This window comes from Anoplopoma fimbria, chromosome 20, assembly GCF_027596085.1.
Source record: "Anoplopoma fimbria isolate UVic2021 breed Golden Eagle Sablefish chromosome 20, Afim_UVic_2022, whole genome shotgun sequence".
Taxonomy (NCBI): domain Eukaryota; kingdom Metazoa; phylum Chordata; class Actinopteri; order Perciformes; family Anoplopomatidae; genus Anoplopoma; species Anoplopoma fimbria.
The window spans coordinates 9491575-9505003 of NC_072468.1; the positions used below are offsets into that span (position 1 = coordinate 9491575).

Genomic DNA, 13429 nt, shown 5'->3' on the forward strand with positions numbered 1-13429 from the left:
GGTGTTAAGCGTTTCCCATTACCTCCTCAACCCCAGTAACCAGGGAGGGAGGCTACAGTTAGATATGTGATTGATTTGCATTATGGGAAATGTAGGATCCAGAGTTTTAGGGGCTTGACCTTGATTGATACTTAAAGTCAAGATATCTCAGGCTCTGCTGCTTTCATTCTGACCATTCTTTTTAAGAATCTGTTTCTTATTCTTCTTTTATGGAAGTTCAATTGCTTGAGCGCCCCTTCAATACAGAGAACATTAAAGACGGCATGTAAAACAAGATGCAATATTTATATTTTCAATTGAATTGAACAGATCTCTATTTCTTTCATTTTACGAATAAATCAAATACATAAACCATGGTGCTTTCCAGTAATAATGTCAACAGTAAAAGGAGTACTGTATTTTTGAAAACCTTACTGTAAAGAGTGATTAATGCTACTGCAGCTGTCAGGTTTTAACATTCTAAATCCCACACTAGTTTAACCTTTCACTTAAACCACTAATGCCAAGTAAACCTGCATTACTTTATTTGCGTCACACATAGCAGTGACCTCAGGATCTAAGATACTGCAGCAAATAATAGGTAAAATAAGGCCACACAGCAGAGAAGGAGACGAGTTCGACAGAGAGGTAACAGAAGCCATGTGATCATCAGCCTGGCCCAGCTTGCTCAGCCCCCGGTGCCAGCTGGGCATCGGCCAGGGCCAAGAGGCAGGGGTCAGCTGAAGGAGGTGGCCATCTGAGAATCTACCTGACGGTCAGACACAGACGGAGCACAGGCAAAGAGCCCCCCGCCACCCATTTTCATCCACCACCCTTCCTTTCCTTTTTTCAAGACATCAAACACGCTGAAAACGCAGCTTCACTCAGATGTAAAAACTCTCGAGTCTCATTTTTGACTGCAGCCAACCCAGAAGGGTCTGTGGCCGTCTTCTTGCAGTCTCCAACAAAAAAAACAATAACCATTTCAGGTTTAATGCACATATGTCATGCTAGGAGGATTGGAGGACCAGATGGCCTCAATGCTGTGGCAGGTGCCTCAACAAATGTTTGCGGTTGCCCGTGCTGCTATTTATATCACGGTGAAACACAGACACGCAAATATTTGCAAAAGGACAGTGGGCCCTTTTTGTCGGAAGTCAAAGTGATCAGCGAAATAAACAGATGGGATTAAACCTTTTGGGCATCAGGCATCTGAACATTGAAATTCCCTCAGTTCATCTGAAGAAATTTCTAGTTTATGAGTGAAAAAAATAAATGTCTTTATTGTAATCAACAGTTCACAATGTTCACATTTTGCATTTCAGTCAGAGGAGCTTTTCAGCATTTACCCCAACCGAACTGAAAAGCAAACTGACTCCAACTTCAGTGCAAATACAGCAAAATAAAAAACTTTTGAAATTCTTGCACGGTCCATTCGAGCGCAGTTCAGTCAGGTTGCTCTCGGTAAACAAGGCGCTTTCTAACTCGGCGCCCGAGTCCATTATAAAGTCAGGGTGTCGTCAAGGAAGGAGGGGCGCGGCGAAATGAGAGAGGGAGACAAACGGAGCACCCAGATGCAGATTAGGCTGCAGAAGATGAGGGTGTAAAAGGGATTTAATGGTAGGATGGATTAGAGAAATCCTTGTAACAATGTTAAATAATTATGGTTCCAGCCGAGATCAAAGCGCCATTGATTGAACCCCTCAAGCCTTCAGCACACAGAGTCTTGGAAAGCAAAGATTGGTAAACTAGTGCTCAGACCACTCCGGCTGCTCCAGTTAAATTGGATTGGAAATATTAGGATATAGATGAATCCTTCAGGAGGCTTTTCGCAAAGCTTTTGTCACCGGAAATGTAGCTTGGGAGCGGTATGAAAGGTTTGATAGTGTACTGTCTCGACAGAATCATAAGACGAGGGTGTCGCAGCTGTCTCCACTGATACCTAAGCGTTTTAAGTAGACTTATAGACACACTTGACTGTTATATCAGCAAAGTGGAAACTTTCAGCGCGGGGCTTTCATTCAAGGTTTTTATTTTTTATTTTTCCTTTCCCCTCCTCTTTCGTCTTGTAATCAAGAAATTTGGACGTGCATCATGGCAATTCTCTCTCTGGAAAAAGGAGGATTTTTTTTTTTTTTTTTTTTATCGCGCTCTTCCAGGGGTTTATTCAAAGTCTTCAGACAAGTCTCACAAAAACATGAATGACACTCAGATGGCTGATACTGATGATGAAAGTCCATCATCAGCCTCTCTGTGAGTTCTGGGCCCTGAGTGATGTAAAATTAAATTGCAATCAAAATGCTGTGTGTAAACATTGTCCGCCTTTTTTTTTTTCTCCAAATGCATTCGTTTCTTAGTGAGATTGCTGATGCTTGCTTTATGCATCACCTGTGTGTGGAGAGAAAACACCCTCCCCCACCGCCACATACACATATTTTCTCCTCACAATGTGTGATTATAATGATGAAATATGCAACAAGAGATTAGACAAATCACTGTACTCCTATGCCGCATCGTCTTGATGCAAATTTAGTCACTGATCCGCTATACTAAGAGGCTTTATGAGGGAACTTCATGGTTGTTAGTTATATAATCTAAAATAGGGCAAAATGCAATCGCTGTTCTCATCATCTGAGGAAGATGTCACCACATTTGGTTCTAGTTTTGTGTGCGGCTACGTGGGATGCGGCACGCAGAGAATGCCCTTAATAAGATAATTCACTTCCAACCATTTTGTCCACATTTCAGCTGAATTTGTGTCCGCTCACAATGCCATCTTTTTTCTTTTACTTTTCTTTTCACACTAACAAGTCCAAAATAATTCAGAAAGGGCTGTTGCTCTATATGAAGCCGACTTGCATAGCTGGTGGTGCTGGTGTCTCTGCTCCCGGGGGGGGACTTGACACCCATCGCGTCTTTCTTTAGCTCTCTGAATATGTTTGTTCTGCAACGCTCCCCCTCCCAGGCAGCTGTAGCGGCACCAGCTTTCTGAGAGGTATCACTGTAATTGGTTGAATAACCGACGTGTGTGTTTAGCATTAACACGGGGCGCTCGTGCAAGCGGTGCTGGATGGGGGGGGGGGGGGGGGTGGGATGTATAACGCTGGGTAAACTCTGGACTGCTCGACTGAAACTTCCTCGCATGTGGAGATTTTCATTTCTTTTGGCCTTAAATAAAACTACAGAGTGTATTTGAGTCTGACTTCGGTTTGTAGTTTTTTTTCATGCATGAATTTGCAAGCCTTTTTTTTGGGACAGATAGTGCTTAGTTTCATATGCATGAATATTTTACTTCCATTGAGTTTGGTGTCCTCACATTTTTATTTGGTTTGAAGGAATGCAACCCCACCCCACCCCCCACCCCTATTCACACACACATACTCATGTACAGCCTTCCCACTGATATGTATTGATATCAGAACAGTGAACCCCCCACCCCTCCCCCTGTGAAGGCCTCTCACTGGTGATGAACAGCTGGGCCCAGTTTGGCACCGCTGGTCACGCCAATTCCACCTCCTTCTTTTTTTCCTCCCTGTTTAGAGGTGGTGCTGGTGGTGGTTGGGGGGATTCGGTTTGTGCCCCGCTTGTCAAGTGAATTAAAATACCAAATAATAGCAATAATAACGATGATAAAAAAGTTCATAAAAAATGGCATGTTCCTCCCTGATTGTGCGGGTGTTGTGGTATTCAATTATGCAATTTTCATTGGCATATTAATCATCTTTTCAACAAACAAGCCGCCGTTAATTAAAGCAAAGCATGGATAAAGACGTGTTGCCGGATCATCACTCCGTTTATCACCGCGCGCAGACCCAGCAGTTAAGTAAATTCAGTCTGTGAGATGAATTTCAATGGTCTCCCTGTTACTTCCTCCCTCTCTCTGTGTGTATGTGTGAGTGTGTGTGTGTGTGTGTGTGTGTGTGTGTGAGCAGATACTCGTGTATTAATGCACGTTGTGTTCGGAGGTGTGGCTAGTGACGTTGAGAATGACTTTTATTGTTTAATACAGACATCCTATTCGTGTGGGAGGTCTGTCTTTGATTGTCCCCGTTTTTCCCTTAGGCAGATTTGAACGACAACTGTTCAGATTAGCCCCACTGACTCCGGTTGAATGGATGTAGATTTTGTCCACCTTTGCCTCTCAGTGGCCACAACCCAGTGTGTGGAAGAGGCCGGGTGGAGCAAGCAGCCCCTTTCTCTCCTCACCTCTCTTTTGCGCCGCCTCTGTGCCTTTTGCTCGCTGGTGGGAGGGGATGGAGATTATTCAGGATCTGGTAAGATATGGGCTCCTATAATCACAGCTCACTGCCTCTACTGTCATTCAGTTACTAAATAGAAGTGTGTGTATGTAGTGGGGCGGGGGGGGGGGGGGAGTCTTGGTGACGGGAGCAGACAGACATGCAAGCACTTGAGTTCCGCCGGCAGGTAAAAGAACTGGAGGCATCCGCAGACACGCCGGCTTGTCCCTGTCCCTCATTGTGGAGCAACTTTATCAGCGCCAGCCGCTTGCCCGCCTGCTAAACTGGAGGGGGCCAGTCGTCTCTTAACTTAAACATAAGATCTTTGTGGTTTGAAGCACTCGGCTGCCCCGCGGCCCCAATGTGGATCTGAAAAGGCAAACGTTGACTCCGGCGTCCGCCCATCACAAAATCACACCTCGTGGAAAAACTTGTTCCTGCTGTGTTAGCTGGAATCTAAATGCACTCAAACAGACTGTTGCACACTGGAGCGAGATCCAGCTCTGAAGGAAAGAGAAAAAAAAAGAGAGAGATGATGGAGGAAGAAAGAGAGACGGTGGGAGAGAGAGAGAGAGAGAGAGAGAGACTGGGGATGGAGGAGAGTGGGAGAGGAGATGGAGATGGAAGGAGGAGGAGGAGTGAGAGAGAGAGAGGGGGAGAGAAAAGTCAAAAACCTCCACATAACAATGCCGGAGAAAAATCAGAACATTTTCCACCGAAAGATGGGCCATTTCCAAATCCTTGTGCCCTATCAGACAAATTAAAGTAAATCAAGCATGAAATGAAGCAGAAGAGCCCGGAGATAAGGCTCCTTTAAGTCGTTTACAGATTAGGACAGAGGGAGAGAGAGAGAGAGAGGGAGAGGTGCATCTGGTCTCTGCCAGTGAAGGAGGCTAGTTTCTCATTTCACAATAGCAGCCTGTGTATAGGATTACTCTCCCCTGTCACCGACATGAGGAGCAGTGGGGGGAATAGACGTCCACATAAATGTGTCTGAATGTGTCCCCTCAGAAACCGTCTCCAGCCCCCCAAAATAAAAAAAACCTCTCCGCGAAGGGCCAGATGTGACACCCGATAAACCAGCGGCGTTTCGACCCCGGTGTACCGCTCTGATTTACTATTGTTATTTTTTCTTCACCTTTTTTCTCTCACGCTCAAGTGGCATCATCACCGCGAAAGCTTAAAAAAAAAAAAAAAAAAAAAAAAGAATCAAACGGATCCGGGATTGGCCGAGCCTGCATCATGTGACTGTACGGCTGTCAGCTCCTGTGCGCATGTTAAGCACGACTCAGATCAGGTTTTGGGGGCGGTGGAGGCGGGGGGGAAGGTGGTGTCGCGCACATTCTATTCTCAAAATGTGATTTTTGTTTCACTGTCGCAATCGCTCTGTAAACTGGGTTGTTTAATATGTGCGCCGCACTTCTATTTTCTGTCTTACATCAACAGATTAATTGCTGTTTTATTTTAGTGCTCGCAAATAATCAAAACATAATTATGGAGCTAGTTGCTCATGGAGGGAGCGATATTTTACAGTGTGCACACAGGCAGACTCACACACACACACGCACACACACACACACACACACACACACACACACACACACACACACACACACACACACACACACACACACACACACACACACACACACATATCTATTTAACGCAAATGCAAGGCAGGAACTAAACATCCCCCCTCCTCTTCCACACACACACACAGGCACCCACACAAGGCGATGGGTGCTCTGCTCTTTGATGCCCCCCGTCGAGCTCTCGCTGGGATTTTGTTTCACACCCTGCGTGTATATCTTTTCTGGGAGCGATGAGAGGTGGGCCGGGCCACGGCGCTCCGAGAGAGACGAGAGCTGGCCCCGCAGTCGCCGGCTAGCCGCTCTCCAAAGCGCCGACCTTGACCTTCCCGGGGACCCAAGTCTTAGGTTTAGCACCTCTATCGCGCTATCTCCAGGCATTTAAAAATACTCCTGAAACTCAACGATTTAACCCGCTTTTACGCTGTTCACATCAAAACTGGATGAGAGAAAAAAAAAAAAAAGAAGCTTAATCCATCTTATCTGTTGACTGTCAAACTGCTCCGGCTAAAACCTACTCACAAAAGACAACTAGGTCACCCAGGAAAAAAAACAGAATTCCCCCGTTACCCAGGGGAAGTTGCAGCCTGGTAATTGACTTGGGAGGAGATTCAGGAGCACTTTAAAAATAGTCTCTTCCTGAATTAACTGTGAGACTCGGAGGTGGCAATGTTTACTTGTGTTCATTGCTAAAAAGTTGCTTGTTTAGATATTTCACAGCACACTCATATACAGATCTTTCAAACCAATCTCTTGCTACATTTTTGTCCAACTATTTCATGTCACACTTTGTGTTACACACTTTATTTATGACAACTGAACAGACAAAATAGCAACTTCCTCCTTGCAGCTGAAGTCTTAGCCCCTGTTATCTATCTGTCTAGAATACACGCATCCCCAACGCACATTCCACCAATTACTCATTCAACCTGACACCCTCAGGTGGAGTAATGTCCTTTTGATGGTTTTGAAATTTTAAGAAAAGCATTTAAAAATGATCAGATTCCGGCGGGAGTGGCGTGTGTCCTCTAGATGTTGCCGGCTGATACGCTGATATCTCGGAGTGAGGACAGTCATTCTTTAGGTTTCGCTGTCTCTCTTTACATGCTATCAATAGAAAATTGCAGCACTTCTCCAAAGATGGATGTCTCAGAGATTGTTGTCAGCGAGGCCTGCTGCTAACTTCGCCGGGCTTTTGTGATGAAGCGGAGCGCTTCGCAGCTGGTGTATTTCAATTGTTCAATGACACCGAACAAGAGTGTCAGTGTTGGTAATGCACTGTGTGAGTTAGTGTGCATGTGCAGCTTTACTTCAAATCCAGAGAGGGTCATGGGCATGGCAAGATCCTGGGCTATCTTCAGATCACCATAAACACTGAATCCAGTATCCCCATAGGAATTATGTCCATAGTGGACGATTCTGCACTCCAACGTCCACTCCCAGCTCTCAATGCCAATGTAGGAGGTAGTGTGCCGACTATGCAGCAAGGCGGAAAGTAAGTGTGTGGAGGTCGGGGTGGGTGGGCATGTAGCTTGTCAGAGGCCCCTCGCAGACCTGCACGAGGTCTGCCTTTTCATCAAAGGAATAGTGTTTGCTCTCCGGCAGAGAGTTAGATGAGAAGATTGATAGCACTCTCTTATCTGCCAGTTAAATACAAGGCCACAGCCGGCAGCCAGTTAGGTTAGCTTAGCACAAAGACTGCAAACAGGAAGGGAAACAGCTAGCCCTGTCCAAATGGATCATGATCTACCTGCCTTCTTTAAAGCTCACAAATAAACATGTTATATTTTTTTTGTTTAACCGTATAAAAATGTAAAACAACATTTCCCCATTTTTGTAGGGTCTTGAGACGTTTTTACTTCTTGATAGAAACGCTACGTGACCTACTGTAAATAATAAAGCATTTTTATACTTTTTGTAGAAAATAAAACTGAGAAAGATATAACAAGTTAATAAGTGAGCTTTGGCGATATATTTTTTTATCTTCTAGGAAGGCCATGCTAGCTGGTTCCCCTTGTTTTCAGTTGTTGTTGTTGCTAAGCTAAGCTAACCACCTGCTAGCTGACACTATTGATTAAAGGGGTGGTACTCTTATCTACAAAAGGAGACAAAAATATATATTTTGCTTTTTTGTTGCAATGCATAGATATTGTAGAAAATTTGAAAGCATTAGCATTGCATTGACATTAGCATTGCACATAATTATTTTGTTGTGGTCAGAAGCGTCCAATGTCAATGTTTCCGTCTGTGGATTGACTGAAACATCTGTACTGAAACAATACTTTGCAGGCATTGTTGGGTCCTTCTACAACAACCTGGTGGGAGTCCTCCATCCAAAGGTGCCCCCCACGAATCCCACCCCAACCTCCAGCTCAGCCTGTGCGGAGGGTCACAGCTAAAATGCCCTAATTCCTTTGGCTTGTTTAGCTCTTTCACCCCCAAACCCTTCCACAGCCAGAAAACACGCCTCATCTGAAGGGATAAATCTTGCTACCAAGCAGCCCCCAAGACCCCCCGTCTCACTTGACCAAACGCATGTGGTCGTCAACTTACTCCCTGCTGTTAAGGGCCAGAAGCAGCTGGGTTAGGCAGGGTTTGTGGGAGATGGAGGAGGCTGAGGAGGGTGAGGTAGGAGATGGTGGTGGTGGGGGTCCTCCACTGTTTAAAAAAAAAGCGCCTTTCTCAGAGATAATAATGTGGGCTGTGGGTTATAAATGATGCATTTTGCTCACCAGGACCTGATAATAGCGGATTGGGTATGGGGGGTAGAAAGTTCATCGCTCTCTTATCAAAGCTCTGTGACATTTCTCCTTCAGCTGTAAAATTTCATATCACATATCTGCTTTAAAGATGTGGCACCTTTTGTTGAACCGATACCGTACATTCCATTTCACCCCATATGCCTCTCTCGCGGTATATTAATTTATAGCCCATTTGCGGGCTCTATAACGCGGCCTGTCTGTGAAGATGACTGGGATTCTGTAGGACATCTGTGAATTGCCACGCACAGGTTATTGAACTTTGAACAGCAGACATTTATTTGCTTTGATTCAAAGGTAGTCCGCGATATCAAGAGCGATCCTCTGCCTTGTGAAGCTCAAACACATTCTCCCCACTTGTCTCTGCTGTTGTCGTTCTTTGTTTCTCCATAACATCCTACCTCCATGTTAATATGCTGAAGATAACTGGGAAAAAAGGTGAAGTAAACCAAAAGCTTTTTTCTTTCTTGCCTCGGGCAATTTCTATTCCTTGAAGTTGGTTCTTTGAACTAGTTAGAGAAGTCAAATTCATGTTGAGAACGGCTCGAACAGACCCATTGCTTTAACAAATGTTAATCTGCGGTAGCAAGTTGATGATGTCATTTGTCATCTCTGACCATTCGCAGAGACCTCACTCCAGGCCAGAAATTGTATTAAGAAGATTCAGGCTTACACTTCATGTGCATTAATAGAACCATTTGTAAGGTGAAATGTGAATCTATCACCGCATTTCGAAGAACTAAGGTAAAGGGTATTTCAGTTCCAGTCTTAAAACAACATAACATTCTGATTAAAAGTGTAGTGTTTTACTTACCTTTAAAAACAGACTTCATCAAATAACCTATATACTTTGTATTGTTTGAAATTCCAGTCGAGATCCCAATATTTCCAAAGCAACCAAATATGTTCCCAAATATATGAAACTTCTGGGGAAATATGTATTAAATTATCGCCTATATATAGAACTTTTCCCATTGGATTGTATGTTGTAGCCAAAAAGAGTAGCTTTTAAAGACCTGGTGCAGAACAAACGTGATCAATAAGATGTTTTTTTAAGAGTGTTGATTCTATCTGATATTATTTAGGAGTAAATAGTGGTTGTTGAGCTTTTTTAGGGTCTCTGTCTATCAACAGTCCAAACCCATTTATTCTTTAAATCATACCCATGCTGGCACCCTGCCACTGAGAAGCTCATTAGCATTCAGTAATATAGCAATGAAGGGAGAGATGAGCTCTCCTATTCCTCCAAACCATAACATAAAAGAAAGACAGGACACACATTATAAAAAAAACAAAACAGATGCCAGCGTGGAGCATCTTGGGTGCTATCTGAGGAGGATCTCCACACACAAAGGGACATTCATTGGTCTGCCAAGTATCTGTGGAGTGCAGGAACAGACCCTAGAGTCTAGCGACAGATGATGATCTTATCGAGGGAGGGGTGGGGCGTAGGGGTAGGTGGTGGTGGTTGTGGTGGTGGTAGTGGCTGTGGGGGTAGGGTGGTGTAGAGGGTGAAGGTGGTGGAGTGGGGTTGGTTGGGATTTTCGGAGGAGGGGGTATAGTTCGCAGGCCACATCATGAGCTTCGTTTGGCCAATGAACACAGGAGATGAATGTATTAAATCCCCTCATAACTCATCATGAGCTCTCCACTTGGTTCAGTCTGTTTGACGGGTTGCATTTGTACAAAAGTATTTGTGAGTTGTGATTTTTGGGGACTTGTAAAAAAAAAAAAAAAAAAAATACTCATGACATCAAGAGTTCTTGCAACCTTGTCCGTATCCTAGTTGGTAACAGAACTACCAGTATATTCTTAGATTTTTCCCCAAAACCTGTCAATGATCATATAGAGAACATACAGACAGTTTACAGAGCGAAGTCATTATTCATCCACGGGGTGTTTTTGTGGAGAACTTCCACCAGTTTCTGCAACAGATGTGACAAGCCATCTGTGAGCCAAGGTCCTCAGGCAACATTTGGTGTGAGATGCGCACAACTGGCACCTAAACATGGCGGACCACAAACCGCACAAATTGAATCGTACCCTCTTGCCCCCCCCCCCCCCATCCCACCCTTCTCGCACCCACACTACTCAATACCTTCTTTTTTCATTCCAAGCATCCCACCCGAAAAAATTAATAGAAAGAAAGGGTAGAGGAAAAGGAATCAGAATCATTGGCTTGGGAATGGCTTGTGCCGTTTGTCAAGCGGGGCTTAACAGGAACTCGCATCCAAGCGGTTAAAGGCCGTGGGTCTTATCTGAGGACAAACAGAATGCATCAAGCGGTGGCTGTTGCTCTCCGTGATGACGACCAGCTGTGCACCAATGTTTAATTATTTCTCTGTAATGAGCTTACCCACCTTCCACTGCAGCACCGAGGAAGACAGCATGCAACAGCAGGAACACTGGAGGGGAGACGGAGGGAAAAAAAGAGCGAGATAACGCCGTCCAGATGATCTCACTCGTGGGCCTTTTCCAAAACTGTGCCTGCGTTTCCTCTCGAATACGACCTTGTGTTACGACCGTGTGTTGGTGTTGCAGAGATATCTTTTTTTTTCTTTCTTAAATATACCTTTGACAAAGATTTGGTTAAATAGGTGAATTTTTATTATGGGTGACATTTAGCTTTTTTATTGTCATCGGAGTGACCACCGCGGATGAGTATATGATCAGCAAGGGGGTTATTTGTGGCGGGTAATAACGCTAAGCAGTCATGTTTATGCATGCAACAGAGCACATAAGCGCACATTTCCATATGAGCACAACAGACAGACACAATGGCGCACCCGCAGATACACGGCTGATATTTACACAGCAGAACAGGGCTGAATAGGTCATTATACGGCGAACGCATCAGAAAAGTTCAGCGATCACTTCAGCCCATTCAGAATGCCCTGAATACCTATTAGCCAAACGTGCGAACAAATAGGTTAAAGAGACACAATGTTAACAACTCATGTAGAGTTTGTTTGAATAATAATACATCAGGATTATTTGCCTGGCTAGATAGTTGGCGGGTTGGCTTCCTGATAAAGCCTCAGTCTCTCCCGTTGGAGGATCTCAGAATAATGATGGAAGCTGACCCACGATCTCTGGCCTCCCAAAGATCATACCAATGATCAAACAGCCGCACATAATGAAAGCCTAAAACATCACTCTTTCCTGATAAAAATGTCCTTTGTTTGAGTTGGTGAAACTTATTTTGTCTAGAAAGTTCATAAAATCACACAGAACTTGTAGCTACAGATGTCTGAATCATCACACTTCCTCTAACAAGGCCTGTCTGGGTTGTCAAGGCAACCGGTCGGAAATGTACAGTTGAGAACTCTCCCATGTACACACACACAGGGAAACATCCTCTCTGGTAAACTATGTCACGGCCTGCCATGGGGTTTATCATAACTATTTGATTAATCACCATCCCGAAAAAGTAAACTGAATCTAAGAGATTAGATAGTAGGGGGGTGACAGGGAGGTGAGCACCGGTAGTTCCAGCAGCGCTATCCGGTTTCACTGTTAATTAACTGGAGCTCTGCACAGCACTAACAAGGGCCCAGTCTTCCCGGAGCAACAGAAATAGGCCTGCCACTAGCTGCTCTCGGCAGCCAGCGAGCCTGCACTGTCTCACAGAGATTATCTCAACACAAGACACCTTTCAAGTAAGGTTAGCGCGCCATGTGTCTGAGGAACACCATCAGATGGATGCTCGCTTGATTTGCTTATCCATTTTGAAAAAAAAGAAAAAAACAGCTTGGCTTTAACCTTCGCTGTTTACCGCGGGGCTCTGAGGATATAATGTGATGTAGGTTTGAGGGGAGAGGACAACTGAATGGTCGTCACTGTGATTTGATGTGGAACTGTGTGCTATAAAGATGTCTGACTGCTTTGGGTTCTGTTGTTTTTATTTTTTTTTATTTTAGGAGAGCTGGATGGCTTTCTTAAAGATGGCGAGCGTCGGATCCACAGCCGGCAGCAGCTCCCCGTGGGGACGACATGGGGACCCTTCGATGGGAAGATCGAGATGAACACTGACAGCACTGCACTGGTACGTCCTTGTTCTAGTCAACTGCTGTATCATTTTTTTATGTTTTGGTACCACTGTGCGATATTACCCAAACACAACAAGACAGGCCGAAAACACAATGGTTAGAAATGACTGGATAAGATAATAGGGAGCTTGAGTAACTTAAATCAGGGTGATTTAAGAAGTTATTCGCAGTAAGAGGAGCCAGAATCAGCTAAACAAATCTTATCCAACACATCATTCCAGAGTTTTGGGGCCTTAAAGGTTCTCAATGCGGAATTCAGAGCGTATCATTTGCCTTCACATGTCTCTCAACGTGGAGAAGGCTGAGCCAGCTAACAGTGCAAAAAAAGGCAACATTGAGACTAAAATGCAGTTAAATGCCCACGTGACTACATAAACAAAGCATGGAGAAGCTCGGATTACAACACACACAGAGGGAGAGCGACTTCCTTCTCTGATCAGGTAGACAAATACTCCACTATATCTTTACATAGCACATTGTCGTTTGCTGATATATTAATACTCTGAATCCTGTAAAGAGGTCTTTTAACAGAATGTAGCAGATCACAGTCAATAGCCCACTGCCAGTGGATTTCAGGTTATTTTCATTTCGACCTCAGCAATGTAGTTTACTGTCTCATGGAATGCTTCAAACTTAGCATTAACCTAAATCCTAGAACAAACAGAGAACCAGTGTAAAGAAGCTAAAACTGGTGTGATGTGATCCCATCTGGTAGTTCTAGCTTAATACCCTTTACAGCCCTGTACAAATCTAAATAAAAGCAAGTGAAAGGAGCATCGCAATTATCCAGACGAGACGAAACGAAGGCATGTATG

General features: G+C 44.3%; 1 protein-coding gene across 1 annotated transcript in view; it reads left to right on the plus strand.

The window, feature by feature from the left end:
* zfpm2a (zinc finger protein, FOG family member 2a) overlaps positions 1-13429 on the plus strand; it is a 120826-nt gene that overhangs the window by 45119 nt on the left and 62278 nt on the right. The window contains exon 4 of the mRNA XM_054621880.1: positions 12486-12610. Coding sequence (XP_054477855.1) covers positions 12486-12610 — 125 coding nt within the window. The remainder of the gene's footprint in view (positions 1-12485; positions 12611-13429) is intronic.